At 50.4% G+C, this 21,471-nt stretch overlaps 1 protein-coding gene across 2 annotated transcripts in view; it reads left to right on the top strand.

The window, feature by feature from the left end:
* NRP2 (neuropilin 2) overlaps positions 1-21,471 on the top strand; it is a 113,569-nt gene that overhangs the window by 69,097 nt on the left and 23,001 nt on the right. For both annotated transcript variants that reach the window (XM_080799280.1, XM_080799281.1), the window contains exons 13-15: positions 10,965-11,227; positions 12,750-12,846; positions 13,986-14,006. In XM_080799280.1, coding sequence (XP_080655406.1) covers positions 10,965-11,227; positions 12,750-12,846; positions 13,986-14,006 — 381 coding nt within the window. The remainder of the gene's footprint in view (positions 1-10,964; positions 11,228-12,749; positions 12,847-13,985; positions 14,007-21,471) is intronic.

Genomic DNA, 21,471 nt, shown 5'->3' with positions numbered 1-21,471 from the left:
AAGCTGAGGGTCCAAAATGCTGCCGCGCCCACGGGGCCTAGCAGAGCCACCTGGCACGCGGCTTCTGGAAGAGTGTTGCTAGAAGACAGCCCTGGACGTATTACTCAGGTGCCCTTTCTGAGTGCCAGGTCTGGGCAGCCTCTGCGGGCACTGCTGATGGAGGGGGGCTTGCCTTGAGCCCTCCTTGGCCTGCGGAAGCAAGAGGCCGGTCCTCTCTCCACCGCAGTGCGTTTATAGCAGCTTCTGGTCCGCACCGAACCCCCAGCTCTCCAGGGATGGGAGAGAAAGAGAAACCCTGCCTTGTCATGTTTGCCACTTTCAGGGGCATCACAGTCCCCGTGATTAAGCTACCGCCGGGACATGACCAGAGGCGGAGGTGGGTGTATGAAGACCATTAGATGGTTTTCTGCCATCAGACAGCTCGGAGAGCTGGGAGTGACCTCAGGAGTGTAGAGACTGGCAAGATGGATCCAAATCCTGAGCAAGTGCTGAGTTTTGAGGATTTATGACCTTTCGTTTTTAGTGTAACTTATTTAATGGTAACTTTGTGTCATTTAACGTTTAATAATGACTGTGCTTCGCAACTGCCTCACAAAATTCCAGAAAATTTTAACAGCCGGCTCTCGCAAGCCAGCGCACGTTGGCTCTAGCACCACGCATTAGGTTTTCGTTTTTCTGCACCCCTGGCCTGGACCCCTGAGCCCCATAAGCATTGGAGAGGAAAGGGGTCCATTCTGGGAATTAGTCGATCAGATGTTGCCTCACTAGAGAATAAAAGGGGGATCAGCTCCCCCCTTCTGCAGGGTTCCCCAGAGCTGCTCTGCTGCCCCTCAACCCCAGGGACTGGGGGTGTCCCCTGCCCCCAGGGGACAGCAGTGGGACAGATGCCAAGAGAGCTTTGCGGGCCGGCCTCCTGACACAGCCTGCACTTGCTTTCCTGGAGGGTCACAGCGTCTGCTCTGGAGAAAAACATTTTCATATTTCAAGTGTTTATCTCTTCAGCATTTGAGTGCTCAGAGAGATTAATATCTGAAGATCACAGCGGCCTCGGGCAACAGGAGAGAACACTTACCCTCATCCCATCCTTAATCACCCTCCCCCCTCTCGTTCACTGCAATAATGTTTAATTAATATAATGAGCCTCCTGCACGTTGGAAAAAAAAATACTTATTTTTATAACCCAGCCTGGATTTTTCATTTCATTTCTTCTCCTTTGAGACCTGGCCCAATTAATTGGTTGTTTTTTCCCAACCTCCACTTTGTATCCAAACCTAAAGAAGGTGTGTGGGGTGTGCGTCCACGTGTATAGGCCTAGTGTGTGGGGTTACGGGTGTATGTGTGTATACGTTAGCATGTGTGTTTCTTTCTCAAGGTGTTTGTGGGTTCTGTGTGTGTGTGTGCACATGTATCAGTGAATATGGGTGTGCTTGTGTTTGTGTACATGTTTTCCATGGGAACCTCTGAGTGTGTGTGTGTGCGTGCGTGCGTGGTTGAGTGTGACTGAGGTGTGTACCAGGAGTGTCATGCACGCGCATGCGCATTGTGTGAGGGGGGTCTGAGGGGGCAGCTCGGTGGAGATACTTTGAATGAAGGGATCGAGACTACAGCATGGGGAGGTTTACTGGCTCTTACTCAGGTTCTCCCTAAAAATTTGGCCTCCCCCCTCGCACTCTCCTGAGCAGATTTTCTCTCGGAGGCCAGCCCTGTCCGGGCTACAAGGCCACCAGTTAGCAGCTGACACTCCCCAGAGAGCTCCCATCACTGTCCATCTGAGCCTGGCCTTCAGCTCGGCCCCGCCGCCCATTCGCCTCCGCCGCCCCGTGGCGCAGGCCTCGCCCTCACCTGAGTGGCCCTTCCGCCGCCCTGGCTACCGGCTGGAAATTCTAGCTCTTGTCCTCATTCCAGTTGATTCATTACACCCTGCGGTTTGGGAGGGCTTTCCAGAGCAAGCTCGCAGAGCGGGCGGGATTCCAGCCGTGGGCTGGCTGGCTGGGGACAGAAAGAAAATTAGGGCCATAAGGAACGGCTCCGTCTAATGTTGTTTCTCCCTGAAGATACTGAGGAGGACAATAATTATTTGCCTCTTCCAGAGGAATCCCTGAAGTTTGAAAAAGTGGCCCTTGTCACCTGTTTCCAGAAAACACAATGCGTACTGTTGGTTTCGGATCCCTTCCTTCTATCCTCTGATGATTTTAAAAAGTCACTTGCTGTGTTTGCCGCTTTCCTCCTCCTTGCAAAGCTCAATATGGGGCTTTTAGCAGGGGAGGATAGAAAGCCCTTTCTGTTCAGGGTGGTCCTTTCTTTAAAAGAAAGGGGGGGTGCCCGAGGGGAGCAGTCGGGAGAGAGGAAACAGCTGTGCCTGATCAGGGGCAGGCAGATGCTGGACCTTCCCAGTCAAAGCGAAAAGCCCCGTGTCCCCCACACTTCGCCACTCCACAAAGAGGAGACACTCTTTAAGAGAAGTGTGCCATATGTTTTACCCCCGTATGGGAAGGCCAAGCAGAAGTAATTGCCTGTAGGAAAGGTGGTGTCTCCATGGAGCGTGGAGGGCATCGGGAGAGCCAAGGGGGGAGGAAAAGGACGACAGAAGAGCCATGTTGAAATATCCTACACAGCCTATTTGCTTAGAAGTGTCTGTGGAAACAACTTACATTCCTCAGATATTTTCTGATTTAGTTCTTTTCTCATGTTTTGATTTGTCTTTTTTTTTTTTTTTCCTTTCAAGTCAGCAATTAGTTCTGTTCTTTTGGCCAATGGTAAGAGTTGCTTAAGGCTGACAAGACACCCACTGGTTTCTTGCCACTGTTTTTGTTTTTCAAGACAGTTTTTCAAGCCACTCAGAATCCCTTCTTTTAGCTCTTTGCTTGGGGATTAGAAGCCAGGAGTGTGCTCACACCCGCCCCTGGGAACCCTGTCCCGAATTCAGTGACCCCTGGCGGTTGCAGAAGAGCCAGCCCCATGTCCTCTGAGAAGCCGCTCTGCCTTTTCTGTGCAGCTACAGCCTCACAGAAAATGTCTTCCCTTGTGGGAACTGTAGTATTTTCCAGAGACGGTCTCAAGTGCGATGGTCGTAAACCCAGTTTTGAGGATGATCAGATTCACATATTTCAGGGACAAGGTAAAAACTCTGAGATGCCGTGGTGAGTCTGTGTGTCTAGAGCGTGTTTAATGTGGTAGCCGCTAGCTCTTTTAATTTTACTTCATTACAATTAAATAGAGCTATAATTTTAGTTCCTCATTTCAGGGGCTTGGCGGCCATGATGTGTCGGAGAGCACCATTGTAGACCATGGCCGTCACCACAGGATTGTCTTGGTCAGACTGCATAGACATCTTTCGGCATTGAGGTGTGCGTGATCGCTGGGGTCCTTGCTGACGCTGCTTCCCCACAGAGGGACCGATGGCGGTGTAAACCAAGAAGCAAGGGACTGGGTGGGCGTACCTCCTCTGTGGTCCCTTGGTGGGAGTGTCTGGTGGCAGCTACTTTTGTCAATGGGTCGTTCAACCTCAGCGAGCCGCCATGGTAAGGGAAGCCAGTGGCACAGCTACATAGTTACACAGGGTGGGAGCTATTTCATCTGACCAAAAGAAAGTAAAGACTAAGTAATATCGATAATAGTAATAATAGTAGTAGTAGTAATAGTAATAGTTATGGTTACTATTATTATCATTATTATCAGGAACGAGACAAGAAGACTAGAGAAAGAGCGCACCATGGCAGTCAGCTTCAGAATCCTCAAGTGTGCGGGCTCCCTACATGTGTGCTCTCTTACACGTTTGTTGACCTCGTGAAGTACGGTGACAGGCTTCCTTCACTTCAATCACTCCAAATCGTGGACGTGAAATACAGGAAATGGGCAGGGTGCCGGCTGACTCTGCCTACAGATAAAGCAACACTTGGTCTCGGAGTTGTGGGTTCATGCCCCACATTGGGCTTGGAACCGCCTTAAAAATTAAATAAATAAATAAATAAATAAATAATAAAAAATAAAAAAATAAAGCGGGCAGTGCCTGTTTGGAACAGTCCACCATTACAGAAAAACAGAGCTTTGGCAGCTGAGCACTTCCGTGTTTATTGGCTTGAGAAAGCACAACCTTTACTCTAGATTCAGAAACAAGCTCAAGACAGACTAAGAATACGATGTTCCGAAATACTGGAATTTTGCTAAGGGTCGCTATTTCCCCAGATGTCAGTGGGAGAGTTATTAACGTTATCGCGGGGCTGTTTTGATGCACATCGGGCAGGCCATTTATAAACTCCATGGGAGTAGAGGACCAGAACTGTGATTCACGGGGGACAGGTGCCTGAGACTCTGTGTGTGTGTGTGTGTGTGTGTGTGTGTGTGTGTTGGGGTCAGGGGAGGTAGATGGTTGCAGAGAAATGACAGAAGAGAACTGAGGAGTGAACTTGCTCACGATAGGCTTGTTATTTGGCAGGGAGCTAGTTATGACTCTGAATGAAAAAGCAAATTCTCTGAACTCAAAAGACCTCCCCCGTAGGCAGCAAAGGATCCGGACTCTGCGTTGGCATTAGCTTGAGTTGCCGTTGGAAAGAGGATGAGGTGGCTTGGAGGGGCAGAGCCACTGCTCATACACAGAGGAGACCTTCTGGGGCTCAGACGGTGGGAGGCAATTAAAGACCAGGAGCAGCTTGGCTACAGGAAAGCCGACATTCAAAGAACACCTTCAGCTGGAAAAGAGAAGCACAGAGGCCCTTTTTTAAGGAAAATAGGAAGGCAAATATCTCGGACTTTATAGAAAGACAGCAGTGAAGAGAAGCTATTATTCCTTTTTTGAATTTTTTAAATTTAAATTCAATTTAATTAACACACAGTGTATTATTAGTTTCCGAGGTAGAAGTAGGTGATTCGTCAGTTGCACGGGACACCCCATTTCAAGTGCCCTCCTTAATGCCTGTCACCCAGCTGCCCCGCCCCCCACTTCCCCTCCGGCAACCATCACTTTGTTCCCTATAGTTCAGAGTCTCTTACAGTTTGCCTCCCTCTCTATTTTCCTATTGTTTTATTTTCCCTTCCTCTATGTTCATCTGCTTTGTTTCCTTTTTTTCTGAAAGTCCTGATTGGCTGAGTTCCCCGGCAGTGTGCAGATTGATAATGAAAGGGCAGAATGATGACAGGACTGCCACCATTGCAAAAGCTTCATGAAAGCTCATATAAAAAATACAAAAAAAAAAAATTTTTTTTTTAAATAAGTTAAAAAAAAAAAAGCCAGCTCTGGGAAGACTCCTGCAAAGACCAGACCCGACACCTCAAACGTCCACAAAATGGTCAATTGTAAACCTTGAGAACATCCTGCTGAGTTCATCCAAAGTCAATGTTTCCCTTAACAGGTTGTTAATTTGAGGACCTTAGCGGAGATAGACTGACCTTGGGAGGCCAGCCGAGGGGCTGACTCATGTTTTAAGCATGACCTATACAAAGAGATTACATCTCCTGCAGCACTAAATATTCTCTCAGATGGTTGTTCTAGTAGGAGGGCAAGATGCTAGCCAGGAGATGTGTGTGTCAGACAGATGGTGCGTTTGGCTTTGCGATAGCCAGGACGATCAGGCTGGTGATTTACTTCAGGGTTTGGTAAGGTGTGGACACGACCGAGTCCATGCTGTTGGGCCGAACAGTCACGTGCTCACACAGCACTGCTGCAGCTGAAGCCAGATGCGGCCATAAATTGCCAGGTAAGACATCAGGAGATCCTTTCTAGAGACAGCGGCAGGTTAAAATGGCTAAACGGCCCTGTCCTCTGCATGTCCCTGCTGCCCTTTTGAACTCCTATTGTTAGTTCCCATATGATTATTTTTCCTGTGTCATGGGCAACGACAGATGTTTTGAGTCAGGAACCTAGCAAAATGCCTCCCAAATACGTCAGGTCCAGGAGGAGAGGGATTGTATCTCTGGAACGTTAGTTCTTCATTCTCTTTCAGCAACTAAACGTATTTCCTTCCTATTGTCTTTTTGTTGGAAGATCTCCATGGCCGGCATCACTGCCATCAGCTACGAGTACAAGAAGACGGTCTCCAGCAGGCGAGCTGGTTCTTAGCTGGTCAATCGTCATGTTTGGGGACCTCTTAACAACCCAAAGGGCTTTTCCTTGAAATCCAAGTCAGTGGCTATCCCAGCCCTTTGGTTGATCAAGTAATCAGCAGCCATTACATGCTTACAACTTCCTCTGTGTGGTAGGCCATAAACTAGAATGTTCTACGGGAACAGACTTCACTCACAGCACATATATGGGTGCCATGACTTCAAAGAACTGAAGCACTTAGCTTAGAGGAGCATTAGTATAGACCTACCCCCATAACTAAAGCCCCCCAGTGTGGGCATTTAAAGAGTCAAGCGAAAGTGAAGACCTGGGGTCTGAATTCTTCACTAGTGAAAAATGTTTCCAAGTCAGAGGACAGAAATTGGCTGTGCTCCATCAGGGATAGAAGGAGGACATGTGTCTCAATGACAGCAGGAAAACTTAAAACTGAATTTAAGAAGTTCCTGACAGTTAGGGTTGTGACCCAGAAAACACATTGCCGATGTGACCTATGGAAACTTCTTCTCTGGAGGATTGAAAGCAGAGGGTGGACAGCTGTTCTGGGGACGTTTTCAGCGTGGTTCCTCTGGGCAGCCGGGCTGACCTGATCTAAACTGTCTCTTGAGGTCCCACTCTCATTCCAGAATCATGTTGTATTTTATTTCATCTACTATATAGTGGCAGGAAATACATGTGGTCAACAGCACATTATGCACAAGTGGGGGCTGGCTGGTTGCAGGGGTTGGAGCGTCTTCACTGACCTCCAGCCAAACCATACTTCCTTGTTAGTCTAGGACTGGTCTTCCCAGGTGACTGGCGCTTTTTTGACCCTTTTTCTTTTCTTTAAAAAAAAAAAAAAACAAGGGGCGCCTGGGTGGCTCAGTGGGTTAAAGCCGCTGCCTTCAGCTCAGGTCATGATCCCAGCGTCCTGGGATCGAGCCCCGCATCGGGCTCTCTGCTCAGCAGGGAGCCTGCTTCCTGCTTCCTCCCTTCTCTCTCTGCCTGCCTCTCTGCCTACTTGTGATCTGTCTGTCAAATAAATAAATAAAATCTTTTAAAATAACAACAACAACAACAAAAAAAGGCAAGCATGGGAGGCAGTGTGTGTGTAGCGATAGGAGTAGTAGTAATAAAGACCAGAGCTTTTATTGAGCACTTACTATGTCCCTGTTACTGTGCCAAGCATTTCACATCTCCTCACAGCCCTCTCCAGCAATGTTCTTATTGTACCCATTTTACAGACGGGGAAACCGAGGCTTTAAGTGATGGGTGAGCATCAGACGAGGGGTCCGGCCCAGATGAGCGGCCCCGCTCTTGGCGATCCTGCTCGTTTGTGTGCCGCTTCACTCCCTAGCCGCCGTCTCAGACACGTGGCTTCAGTCCTCCGCACCTCCACCTCCGTTTCCTCTCCGGTAAAATCAGAGAGAGCGGTGTTTGCTTCCCCGACCTAGATTTCCCAGGGACGATCCTGTAAGAAAAAGCAGGCGGCGCTTCTAGCGCCAACGCTGGGCCACAGGAGGCGCTCAGCCAGCACCCGTTCTCTTGCCCCCGCGTTTCCGGTCCCCTCCCTGGGCCCTGCCTGGTCGGAGCCATTCCTCCCTGATGTCCTGCTTCCAATCGGGCCCCTCTCGGTGACAGGCAGGGAGGTTTTGCGGCTCAGCGTCCCTCTGACTGATGTCTACTGCTAATTCCTTAAATTTACATATCATCTTTCTTCCCTCGAGCTCCTAGCACTTAACAGACAAGTGGGGCACAAATGATTTAACTAAGTGAAATTCAGAGGCCCGCTTGTCTTGAGATTCTGCAAACTAGTGGATTAGCTTAGATGTCAGCACTGAATTATGATCCTTCAGCTGCTCGTGCTTAGCACGCCACCAGCATTAACTCCCCAGTCTTCCCGTGGTCCTTTAAATCATGCGGAGCGATTATGGTCTTATTGTGAGAGCCAGAGCAGGGGTGGGGCGAGGAGGGGGCCGGCCGGGTGCCGCAGCCTGGGAGACCTTTGGCCTGATGAGGCCCGAAGGTTTAGCCACAGGATGGTTAAACAGAACAGACCCGGATAAGATCCGGCCGGCGCGGCTCTCTCCACCTCCACACACATTTTACTTACTAAATTCTAACCATTATGCTATGAATCCCCTGCCGCTTAAGAATGTAAATTCACACAAGTGACAGTATTTCTGCCAAGCAATTTTCAAGCAGCGAGTGGGTCTTATTTGTGAAACTGTGAAGGAAGAAGGCTGAATAGTAAGTCTCTGAAATCTGGTTTCCTTTCGATCTGAGGTGGAAGCCGTCAGGGCTTGGAAATTACTGGAGCAGGGGAGTGTCTGGGGGAATGGGGGTTCTTCCTGATGGCCCTACGTGCGTCCCCAGGTCACCCTGTTATTATCAGCTCACCTCACCTTTGAAAGGGCTGTTGGTTCAGGACAGTGGGAGGGAATTGTGACGAGATTATCTGAATCTGGGATTACCAAAGGCTAGCTGACTCTCCCTCTGTTCTTGGGTCTTGAGAGAATATCGAGCCTCATATCGTTCCTTTATCCATGGGTTTGCCAGTCATTCATCTGTGGGAACAAAATTTTCTTGAGTTGTGACATACACAGGGAGAAGCAGCAGAGTATTAACCCTTATATGTGTAAGCCTGGGATTCTGTCATCTAACTGGAGCCTTGGGAAAGACACCCACGAAACGGTTAAATTACAGTGCAAGGCGGTGGGTGGTTACCTGCTGAAACGCATGAGAAATGGCCTCAATCTCTTTAAAAATAAGGTAAGATCAGTGGTACAGTCAGTCAGTAAATGCTTGAGTTGTGGAGAGAAAAGAGGCGGTAGCTGGAATGTGCCAGAATGGGCAAAAGAGGTGGGAGAGGTAGAGCTGGTAAGGGGAGGGGGGGTGGCGGGGAGGAGAAGTGGGGGCAGGGGCAGGTGGAGGGGTGGAGCCCAGTTTGCCTTGAATAGACAGTGACCGCTTGCCCACACGCTGGGAGGGCACCTGGGCATAGCTGAAGTGAAGACCCCACTTCCGGGAGGCGGAAAACCCGACGTCAGGTCCATCTGTACACCTCACCACCCTCTCCACTTTGGACGAGCCCCTCGGACTTTCCTGACCTCCATCTCTTCGTCTTGTACAAATAAGATTCAGAAGATTGGGCTCTCAAAGGCATTTAGGAAGGATTAGACGAAACAGTGCTCGTGAACATGCTTTGGAAACCTGCAAAGCATTCTGCAAATATGACTTATAATTATTATCATTAAATAATGGTAGTAATAGGATCTGATAGGAGAAGGCGTAGGTTTGGAAGATCTTGGAGCTGTCTGATTGCATCCCCCGTGTCTCCTCCCTTGGCAGATCACCGCCTTTGAAATTTTCTGCTATGGACCGCTGCCTCGTTATCTGCGCTGACTCTGGCCTTGAAGGGCTCTCCTCTGGTGGGGTATTAGACATGTGGTTCTGGATAGTTAAGGAGACAAACTGGAATCCCAACTATGCCTCCTGAACTGGTCCGATCTGCCTTCAGGGGAGGGTAGCTTTTGGTGCAGTAATCCTAGGGAATCTAACTGGAGAGGCTTGGCGGGGCCGGGAAGGTGGGAGAGAGATGGCTGTGGGAAGGAAGGAAGGAGCGGTTTGGGGGCCAGTGACAGGAGGACCGCGACATGTTCCTTCTTGCTCCAGCAATGATGTCAGCCGGACTGGCGACCGCGAACCAGTGGTCTAGAGAATGACCCTGTTGCTTCGGGGCTCTGGAGTCCTTGCCTGTTCTCCCCTAACAAGCCCAGGATGTTCACAGTCCCCGGTGAATAAGAAAGCTGGGTGCACACGTCTCAGATTAACGTGATTCCAAAGTGTTTGAGGGGCTGGCTGTGTGGTGTGAACGTGCCCCTGCCACCTTGCGGGAGAGTTCAGCCTAGGAGGTTTCGGGGCCAAAGGAGGTGGTGAGATTGTCAAACGCCACCCTGTTTTCTGCACAAGAGGCCGGAATGCTCCTGTGTCTGTTGGGTTTGCAGGGGCAGGCCCCCATACCCCTGTCTGCAGGGGACGCGGTGTGCACAGTGTCTGATGTATTTGCGGAGTGATCAGCCCAAAGGCCCACCCTCCCAACATCGGGGGTGTGAAACCTTGATTTCCCACCCAGTGTATATTCTCTATTAAACACATAGCGTTCGTTAGTGATGATGACTGCGCCCGTTCTCGGTGGAGCTCTGCTTGCCTGGCTTTCTGAAAAAGGCCAGTTCTGGCCTCCTTGGCCGGGACAGGGAAGGGAGTAGGGCGTCCGGCCGCCCCGGCTTTATCCCCACCCCACCACAGCCAGCATCCCTTCTTCCGCTTCAGGTTGATGCTGGCTTCCGACAGTCACTAGAGCCCAGGTACCTCCTAGTGGCACGGGTAGAGACAGACGGTTTTAAATGTCTTCCGTTTGGACAGTGCCCAGCCAAGACGACAAAGGCTTGAAGCACAAGCCGCCTGGCCGGAATCCTCCGCCGGTCTAGCAGCCACCTCGCCCCCTTATAATTTAGTCCATTAGGCGGCATCGGTCCTTTGGGGGAGCCAATGGCGAATAAGACGTGGGTCTGGCATCTTCGAATCTGGGGTGGTGGGGGGGGAGACAGACACAGACATTGCCAGCCGAGACGGAAGGCCAACCGCACCAAGTGCCATCTGCAGACAAGACAGAGAAAGTGATATGGAGAAATGGGCAGGAAAGACCAACCCGACATAAAGGCTCCCGAGGAGGCTTCAAAAGGAAGCCACTTTTGAGCCAAGCTCGGAAAGAACCTTGAGAAGGAAACGCAGGGCCTGGAGAACAAGGACAGGAATACACAAGACCCCCCAGACTCCGATTCCGGCTTTCCCGGGGCGGGAGGGCACAGCCTCAAACTGGTCTCTCTCCCTGTTGCTCACCGGAACCCTCTGGGTTTCTGTCCTACAGATGACAGGAACTTCTTGCGGCTGCAGAGCGACGGCCGGAGAGAGGGCCAGTACGCACGGCTCATCAGCCCTCCCGTGCACCTGCCCCGGAGCCCCGTGTGCATGGAGTTCCAGTACCAAGCCACCGGCGGCCACGGGGTGGCGCTACAGGTGGTGCGCGAGGCCAGCCAGGAGAGCAAGCTCCTCTGGGTCATCCGCGAGGACCAGGGCGACGAGTGGAAACACGGGCGGATCATCTTGCCCAGCTATGACATGGAGTATCAGGTAGGGTGGTGATGGGGAGGGGGGAGCAGGTACCAAGATCCAGGGGAATCTTTGTGATCCGGATTTCAAGATTTCCGAGGGCCGTGCCCATTCATCATTAGGGAACGTGGTTAAGCGCCGCTGTTTTCATTGTGTTTCTCAAATTGCCATGGCAACTAAATGACACTCTTATTTGTTATTCAAAATGTGCCTATCTCTACACCCAGACTTGGTTCTTTGTTCCTCCTATTGCCTTTTATATTGCTGAAATCTTCCCAACAAATGTTTCTTCTCTCCAGTTTAGTTTAGATTGCTATCAGGTTGCCTGACAAAGGGACCCAGAAGCCAGGGAAATAAACACACACCAGCCTCCACCTACAAGGCAGGAAGCCTGCCGAGCCCCCTCGAGCTCCAAGGAGAGGACAAAATCCTGCCAGACCCGCCCTGGGGCAGGTGGGCGCAGGGAAGGGGCGGCCGCCGTTTGCACTCAGTGGCCCGCACACCGGAAAGGCTCCTCAGTGAGGGGTTCCTCTCCCCACAGCTGCAGGAGCTGGGCTCTATTATCTCTGCCCCACAGAGCGAAAGACTGAGGCACAGATGGGTTTGCGCAGCTGGGGCTGAGGCTTGGGTAGGAGTAGGCACCCTGTGCAAGAGGTGACTGAGAACCAGCCAAGACATTAACCTGCTCCTCCCCAGACGAGAAGCAGCAACAGATGGCTGGTGAGGCAGCCAACTGCTCGCTCAGCTTGCCAGAGGACATGTGCTCGTCTGCAGAGAGAACCCGGGGAGGGAGAGCGTGAGGAATGATTGAAGACCGCGGAGCCGAGGGCCTTCCGCGTGCAGCCTGCACTCGCTCTGGAGGTTGTAAGGGGTCCTGGGCTCCGCCCCACCCCGCCTGCATTCCCATTTATAAACCTTAATGCGCTATACTGTGAGGGCCTGTTTGCATTTTTGTCTCACCCGCCAGATGGTGAGGTTCTCTGGGCAGAGGGTCCGTATGCTAGATTTTGTAACTGTCCTTGTACCTGGCACATAGTAGGTGTTCAGGCAAGTATTGGTGAAGGAGAAAATCTTTTCCCTCCTCGTTGTAATAATGGAGGTATAAGACAACGTTATGCCAAAGGCAGTCCAAACCCAGCATACTGTGTATCTCACCTTACTCCCATCTGTTATGTCCTCTGAGTTTCCAAATACCTGGACTGGGCATTTTGAAAGATTTATGGGAAAGAAAACTCAGAAATGGCTAGGGACATTTCAACCCTCCTTTAAACATGTCTTGATTCTGGTCCTTTTAATCAGTACCTTCCAGTTACTGGACCACAATATCCACACCTTGTTATATATATTTTTAATCCCTTTAGATATGCACTTGATTCTTTTTAAATTAAGATTTCAAGTACCCTGGCCATGTGGTCAACAGATGTGTACCAGGTACAGTAACACACACACACTTTAAGCTGCAGTTAACAGAAAATTGGAAATCTTTGCATGGTTTGAACCAGGGAGCTCGGTTAACCATGGCTCTTGTTCTCCCGGCTTCTAGATTGTGTTTGAGGGAGTCATAGGAAAAGGACGTTCAGGAGAAATTGCCATTGACGACATTCGGATAAGCACTGATGTCCCACTGGAGAACTGTATGGGTACGTGAATATCTGTCTCTTTGTGGTTTTTCCAAATAAGACGCCGGGGGCGGGGATATACAAGAGGAGGCAGCACACCATTTTCAAACCCAGTTGAACCCAGTGGGAGAACAGCAACGGTCCATGCAGGAGGTGGGCTATGAATATCGTTGTCTCTTAAGCTGCATTCAGGATGGGAGGGGTGTGAAACGAGGTGAAGTCTTCTATCTCCTGTTCCCATTCAGAAATAGACAAGCATTAAGTATACGGAGACTCAGGGTGCCAACACCCCATCATCAGACTCCAGCTTTTAGCAAAGAAAATGCTAGAGAATGAGAGCAGCTGCCAGTCAGAATTACATGCTGCAAGGGTTTGATGTTTTTAATGGAAGCCTTCACCGGTGAGCTAAAATAGTACATATGTTATATCAGACTGATAACACGATTACCCAAGTTGCTCCTTTACATGAATGAATTGCAGGGCAGATGATGGCGGGTGAGGTAAAATTTTAGTTTTCTTTGAAGCTAGTAGCTTCAACGCCCAGGATCCCAGAGCTGTAAGATTAAGCACCGCATGCCAGGTGACCAGCACAGGAAGGACGCCGTGATTGTCCCTTTGGACAGAAGTGCTGAGCAGACAGCCCACAGAAGATGCACACATCTACCCATCCCGACCATCTCCCATGAGCACCATGGGCGTTTCCAAAAGCAAGAGGGAATTCTGAGAAGGAACGGGACCTGCTTTACTCGGCAGAGTGACTGTGATCACTTACTGAGTGCTTTTCTGGGCACACGGGTCCTGGATGTGTGTGTGCCCAATGATGTCAGAAGCACCTGGGACCACCCCAGCCCCTTCAGGCCCCGGGCATCTACATGTAATCCAGGCTCCGAGAAAGTAATCAGTGGTAAATGACTGATTACAATGCTTCAGAGACCCATTGCTCTATAAAGTCCTTTTTGTTCCAAAGCAACTTTAGGGCTCTCCCCTCCCCCCGCCAACCCCTGTGATGCTGATGTGTTAGACACAGTCTTGAGCATGAGGAGGACACGGGGACACTTTCCATGGGGTATTACAAAAAATCACCTTCATTACACCTTAAACCTGCCCATTACTTCAACCCCTTATCTAACTCAATATTTTTTTCTTTTTTTTTCCTCCAGAACCCATCTCAGCTTTTGCAGGTGAGAATTTTAAAGGTAAAAAAAAAATTTTTTTTTTTGCATGTCTTTTTCTTCCACCCATGTGATGTGAATTTGGTGTGGGGGAGGCACCTCCAAACTTGACTGATCTCTCAAGAGAAAACAGACGCCACACCTTCCCGCCACTAGAGGGCACCAACAACACCTGTAGATGCCAGGAAAGAGGATTGAGATCTTTACTGTCTCTTGTTTAATTAAAGTTTAGAAACCTATAATAGAGACAAATAGGTTACAGATAAACCTTTCAGCCTTGCATTGTCCAACGGGGACCAATGAGGCTGAAAATGCATGAGTGGTGAGAAAGGAGAGGCTGTGGGAGAGACTGAACAACAACAAAAATCAGTAGTAAATTAAAAGTGAAATGAGGTGGCAATGATTTATTTTCGTCTGAAGATGGGTTTCTTCCCAGCCGCAGGGCACCAAGGCAGCAGTCTCAAGGAATCTGCGGTGAGGGACGGTGCGGGCGCTTTGGCGAGGGTAGAAAGTTAGGGAAAAGACACGAGGAGCGATGATCCTGAGGAGAAAAAGTTGCAGAATTCTGGAGCCGGTGTCCGGTGAAGGGAACGAGGAGGCACATTTGCTGGCTGGAGTTAGAGCATTTAAATACAGGACTGAAAACCAGAACAGGACATTTTCTCCCTAGCAAAGAGCAGAGCAGAGAGAGAATTTGGGATGCTGGCCTCATGGTCCGGCCGTGGGTGCTGGTTCCCCTCCTGTCCTCCTTGCACTACAGTGACTTGGCACCAGTGCAGTTCCCACCCAGCGGGCCAGTGCCGAGTGTCTAGAAGCCCATCCGAGGGCTTCAGTTCTGTTGGCCTGGGTGGCAGACCACCCGCCCACACTGCCCCTCACCTGACGCCTGGGGTTTTTCATACAAACAGTTGCGAGACCTGCTGTGCCCTCTTCGCCCCGGCTGGCCTTTACCCCAGAGGTGACAGCATTCCAGAGATAAGGGAAGTCATTTTTATATCTCAAGTCTAGACTCGTTATCTTCACTCCCATTAATCTGTCCAGCTCCTGGCTAGAAAGAGATGAATTCCTGGTTTGCCACCTAGATGCGCTTTTGACTCCAAATCATCAGGCCTAATTTTCCACTCATCACCCTCTAAGACAATAGTTGTGGGCGAGGGGGTGGAGAGTGGCTGGAAAGAGAGTGACAGACCGACGCCGAATACGATTTCTTGCTTTTCTCCCCCGTCCTTGGCTCCCCAGCACCACCCCCACTCCCCACGGCACCCTGGAAAGTAAGGAGTGTATTCCCGGGCGTGGGCTGATGCTCTCAGTGCGTGAGGTTTCTGTTATGCGGGTCTGAGTGTGGGCAGGGAAGCTGGGTCGGAAGTGACTCACTTGGATCACAGTTGCATTCAAGTTCTTGGAATTCCGGGACCCAAGGTAACGTCTCTGTGGGGCCAGTCAAGTCTGCTCCCTAAGACTCCAAGCCCCCCCGGGAAGGCTGGCCAGAGACATCCAGGAGTGGCACAGACACTGTCGCATGCGAGCCGGCGTGTCTCAGTCCATGACTGACAAGTACAGGGGCTAAGTGCTTTGCTTCTTAAGAGAATCAACAAAGCAGGGCACATGTGCTCTCCTTGAGGCTGTGTTTACCGTGAGGCTTCACAGTCCAGTCATGTTCTCGTGCACAAAATATATAAATAAAATATCATCGGAGCCGCAGCGCTCACTTAGCCAAAATAAACACGGGGCTTAGTGACTGGAAGGTACGCGTCTCCGGCGGGCTCCCGGTGGGCTGATTCGGGGGTTAAGCAAAAGCAGCTCCCGGTGGCACGGTCTGGCCCCTGGCTATTGCCTCTGGAGAGAGCGAGCATCCTGGAAGCAGGAAACCAAGTCCTGAGGGGCAGAGACTTGACCGAGGAACATGAAGTCAAGGGCAGGATTGGAATTGAAAATAGGCGATTTCTATCACATTGGCAAGTTGTACTTGGGACTCGGAGGCGGTAGCCAGGTGAACTCAGGGCCGGCCTTCTTTGGGGCCGAGGCCACTTTGACCTCAGCACGCAGCTCTGTGTTTTGAATTCAAGCAAAGCCTTCTACCCGGGGTGACCATTTGCTCTGTCTAACCTTGTCAGTGACTGGCACAGCGTTCCTCTCCTGGTCAGCGGCAGCCCTGGTGCGGGCGTGGGTGTCCTGGGATTAAATCAGCTTTTTCACTCAAAAAGGGAAACAAAGAGAAACCAGGTTTGGGCAGGCAGGATGTGGAAAGTTGATGGTGTAACACTAGTAACAATAGGCAGTTACATTGTTAGCACGGCTTTTTTTGAATCCGGGTTGTTTTTCTTTTCCATTATAAATTAAGCATGAGACAGAAGCAATCTCATTCTTTAGGAGAGACTGATGTGTACTAGGTAAATCTTTAAGGAAACGCAATAAAAGTGGCCTCTGGGCTGGGTCTTATGAGGGATATCTTGATCTTTTCTATTTGAAAGTGTCTTTCATTCTCTGCCTCTTACTCATTTCTTGCCATGAAGCATTTTCTTTTTATTCCAATCACCTTGTGTTTTCTGCTTCGTGTGTATACTTTGATTGTAAACCAGGGTGTGAGTCCCTAACGATGAGAAACAAGCCTTAGAGAGAAAGAGAATGTGTAGGGAAGGAACAAGGAGGATGGAGAATGAATAAGCTTCGTTGTCATGTGATTTGTAAGAAGACTTTTGTTGTTGTTATGAGTCACATCTTAAACAATGTAGCCTGGGTGTGCATTTTTTTTCTTCCTTTCTTTTTTTTTTTTTTTTTTAAGCAGCGGCTATAAACACAGTGCCGTCATGTATCTTTTTCTAAAATTTGAGCTTTAACAAATGAAAAAGAAAAGAAAAAAAAAAGAAAGAACCAAAAAATGGTATAATTAAGATGATGGATTATTTCCTCTTAACCAGTACTTTCTTTTTTCAATGAGAGAAAAAAGAAGAAGAAAGAAGCCAGTAAAAATACGGCAAGCCCGTGGTCAGAGCTCTGTGGTTGTTGACCAGGTAGCTATTCTTAGCCGCTCACAGTAGAAGCAAGAGGTTTTGTTCACATTAGAGGCTGGGGACGTTGAACAACACAGGAGCAGAGAGACCGGGTTTGGTACCCTCCCCCTTAGAGACCCGTGGAAATCCCAGGCACGGGTGTACTCAGGACGGGTGGTTGTTATCGTGAAGGATTCAGAACCCGTGTGTCTACCACTGATGGATGCTAAAAGGGACATCAGTATCTCTTATTAGTGACTGTGAATCTGGGTTTTATGTCTCAGACCAGTTCTGAGAGCCATAGGGCCCATCTCTGGGTTTCATTCTCCACAGTCCTGCTCCATTTTCCTCCAGCTGAAACCAGGAGAAAGTGAACATCTCAGTCTGTCTCCTGGGCACAGAGGGGAGCCGTCTTACGAGAGACCCGTTCTGGGGTAGCGACAGAGCTGGCTGGGGTTTGCCTCGGGTTTTAGGTTCTGTTTCTTCGGTGCCAACCGGTCCATCTCTGCCAATTTCCATCACCATCTCTCCTCTTTTACCCCCATCCTCACTCCCCACGGACCGCCCCCCAGAGGCATCGCCAACTGACGTAGCATCCCCCATCCTAGGGCACAGGACCCGGGATTGGCCTCAAATCCCCTCTCTCCTTGGCTTTCCCGCTCTTCTCTCCTAGAAGCACTTCCAAGACGGGGTGCGGGACGAAAGGCAGAGAAGTATTCCTAGAGGCTGCCAGGGTTCCGGTTAGGCAGCTGTGGTGTGTGATTCCTTCTCGTCCTCCCCCTCCCCTGACATCTCCAGCTGCCAGATTAAGACTAGGTGTTGCTGAGCAAGGAAGCATGGAGATCAGATGTGTGTAAACCGCCTCGCTGCTTGGCTGCCATTGCTTGCCTGAGGGGACACTGAGGCATTCTCTGTGAGGTTTGCTCGTGCAAGCTGCCTCTCCTGTCACAGAGGGGCCTGACGCACCCCTCCCCGCAAGCTTGCCGTGCATCAAACAGCTGCCAACGTCAGTTTCTCTAAGGGGAGAACAGGTTTTTTTCACCGACTTTTCCTCTCTCCAAGAAGAGAGTGCCACCAAAGAGAAGTGTCTGAAACTCCAGGCAGCCGCAGATCTGAATTCAGAGGCATTTTGGAGAGACGTGGGAGCTCAGTGCAGTGTCTGCTAGCGGCGTGGAAGGCTCCCGGGCTCCCAAGGACCCCCTACAGTGCTCGGAAGGCAAACCGAGGAGTCCTTTCTCAGGGAAATTTTGTACTTGAGCATTCTTCTTCCAAACAGATCCCCTAGGCGTGACCACATTCTTCTACCGCCTTCTGTAAACCCTTCTAGAGCAGGCAACCCTTTTCTGTTTGTTTGTTTAATCTCACAAATTTAAACAAGCCTTTTATCTGAAATACTCCTTCCCCAGCACCTCATTTTCAGCCCCGGCAGAAAGGGCTCCACAGAGAGGCCAGGCCTGAGTGGTTCTTAATCACTCTGAGCCTTTTTGTACCTTCTTCTGAGAGGGATGCCTCACCGCCTGTGTCCTTTGGAACATTTCTTTGGGAGACCTGGGTGACTCCTCCAGGTCCAGAGGACATTTTGTAAATGTAGCTTGGAGAGAGGCTTTCTCTTTACCATGATTCAGTGGGAACTTGACCGAGACCGTCCTCGGGAAGGTTCGGGCGGAAGTCGGGGACAGAGAGTGAGGGGACGACTTCTGTCCCGGCCCCGGGGCTTAGGACAGGGGTCTGCGTAATTCTTCTGTAGAAGGAGAGACAGTCAGTGTGTTGGGCTCTGGGAGACTCTATCGGAGTAGCCACAAACACTATGTAGTAAGGGTGGCTTTGGTCCAGAATGGACAAAATTAAGCGATGGGCCAGAGAGGTTATCGGACCCCTGGGTTCCCGTACAGGCTGGGGCTTCGCTGTGCGTGCTCCTGCCCCTGACCCTGCTACGTGTCAGCGCCGTGAACCTCCTCCGAGAACTCTGCGCCCTCTCCACGGTTTAACCATGTGCTCTTCGCTCCTCCGCCTCAATTTCCCTGCAAATGAAATCTGGGGAAAATCACTTTCCCCCTCCGATCCTCAGGTGTCCCACCTGAGGGTCAGGAGGAATAAGCAAGGTGATTCGTGTGAGGCCCGCAGCCCCACACCCAGCCCTCGGGAAACCGACCGCTCACTCTGGCTCCTCTTCCGGCACATTTCCCCGTGGTTCCTAAGTCAGTAACCCTGTCTGCACAGTAAGAACGGAAGGAGCACTACCTACTGTGTCCTTTTCCCCCCTTGGTCTCCCCCTATGCATGGCTTCCTAGAATGTCCTCTTTGTCACAATTCAAATTCTTTGCCTTTGTACTGCCCCCTTCTCTCCAGGGGGCTTAGGACTTGGGCAGATGGAAGCCTCCCCAACCTTGCAACTGTTTATGTATCTGCTTCTCATGATCTCACACAATGAGAAAGCTTTGTGGAGACTTAGAGGATGGTAATTCATGAGAAACAGTTAGCAGTTGAAAGCATGTTCCGATGGGGGGTGTGTTATGAGTCAGTGGGAAGAGTTAGTGCAATCAAAAGGAACATTCAGGTCAGAACGTGGCCAGCTCCGGACAAGGCTAAAGTCTTACCCTCACTCTTTCTCCCATGTTGGGGGACCAGTCCAGGCTCCTTTGTTGCAAAGCAATGGCCCAGTCACCCCACGTGACTGAGGGGACAAGGGCGGCCGACATAAGCCACTCACCAACCTGGGGACCTGGTACGGGTGACATTTGTCTGAATGGGGCACCTTTTTTGCAACTTCACTAGAGGTGCAGTACGAGCCAGACAAATCTCCAGCACTTTCCAAGGATAACTGTTATGTGAGATACCAGTGAGTCACTAATGTTTTCTGGGGGAATCTAGATGTTGTTTCAAATACATTCCCCCACCCATCTGTTCATCCATCCATGCATCCATCTATCCGTCCATCTGTCCGACATTCGTTGGAATGCTGCTTTGTCAGGACATTTAACCCCTACTGTTCTATCACCTTTCTTTCTTCTATTTGGCAAAGCAGAGCCTTAGTATACAGCCCTCGGAGGCTGCCGCAAAGCCAGATTCCAAACCCGCGATCCAACTGCCTGTGCGAGCTGAGACCCTTTAGCTGGAGAATGTTCTGAGAAACTCTGGCTCCAACTGTGGGTCACCTAGCATCGCCTGGGGAGGAATGAGGGAGAATTGTGAAAGGGACCCTCTCTGTGTTCTAACTTCCTTAACATTAAAAACACGTGAGTTTGTCACGTAGCATGTTCTCTCATTTCTCCAAACAAATGTCCAAGGAAAACATCCATCGCTGTCCATAAAATGGCTTTTGTCATGAAAATTGTCTTCGTGTTGATAATCTGGGGGGAGGGGAGCATTGGTAGGAAAGGGGAATCGGGTCTTCTACCAAAAGTGGAGTGTGTCTTCCAGAACAGAGCAGAACCCAGACGAGAGGTCTAGCTCCAAGCGACTGCGCAATCCCCATACTGCGATTTCCCCTTCCTCCACTGGGCCCCCAGCTCCTCCCCACTGTGCCCCAACATTGTCTCTATCACAAGAACCACTTTAGGAGGAGCATTAAAGCCCAGCCCTGGCACTCTGAGCCTTGGGGGGAGGGGGTGTGTTTAATGTCAAAAACCAGCATTTCGGCCGAAGGAAAGCAAGCCTTCGAACCCGAGACGATGTGATTTGGAGGGAAGGGGGACAGTTGCGACTGTTTCCCGCTTGACAAAAATGTGTGCTCCCACCTTTGGGGTCTGGTCAGGTGCTTCAGGCGGGGAGTTAATCCCTGTGGGTGAATCACCTTCCTTTCCTCTCAGTAGAGGAGGGCTCTCTCTTTGGCACAAAATCGAAATCAGAGACAAACCCAGGGTGCCCTTTGGGGAGAGGGGTTTGGCACTGGGGAACTTTGGCCCATCCCCACGTACTTTGTTGCTTCTCGTGCATTCTTCTGAGCCCACATGAAAATCCAACGGCAGGATGGTTGCCAGGCAGCAGATACTCTTGGTGACCTGAATAATGAGTTGACACCAGTTCACTGTGGCTCACAAGCTGGCCATTTCAAGGAGCTGTTTTCAGCGCCTTGCTTTCTCTTTCTGTTTCTACGCATAATTTTCAATATGGTCACAAAGATTGACAGCAGGGAGGGGAGGAGGGGCGGGGAGGGGGTTAAGGAGCTGTCTCAGCTGCAGTCGTGAAATTATTAGAAATGATTTGGGAATAAGGAAAAACAGCAGGTGGTCATGAAGAAGACAAGGTAGAAAGGGGAGAGTGGGGCTGTCGACGCGGCCGCCCGCGTGTCTATAGTGTGACACATCCCTGTCAAAGCTCTTCCAGTACGGGGGCACTCCTGAGGTCCCACCAACAGACCCCACACCTTAGCACAAGGGGAACCCTCCCACTGGGGGAGCCAGGGATTAAAGGCTGCGAGGGTGGGCAGGCTCCAAAAGATATTCTAAGCAAAAGGTTCTCATTTCTGTCCCACTTCTGAGAAA

The sequence above is a fragment of the Martes martes genome (genome assembly GCF_963455335.1).
Source record: "Martes martes genome assembly, chromosome: 3".
Classification (NCBI taxonomy): Eukaryota; Metazoa; Chordata; class Mammalia; order Carnivora; family Mustelidae; genus Martes; species Martes martes.
This window is presented reverse-complemented; position numbering and strand designations above follow the sequence as displayed.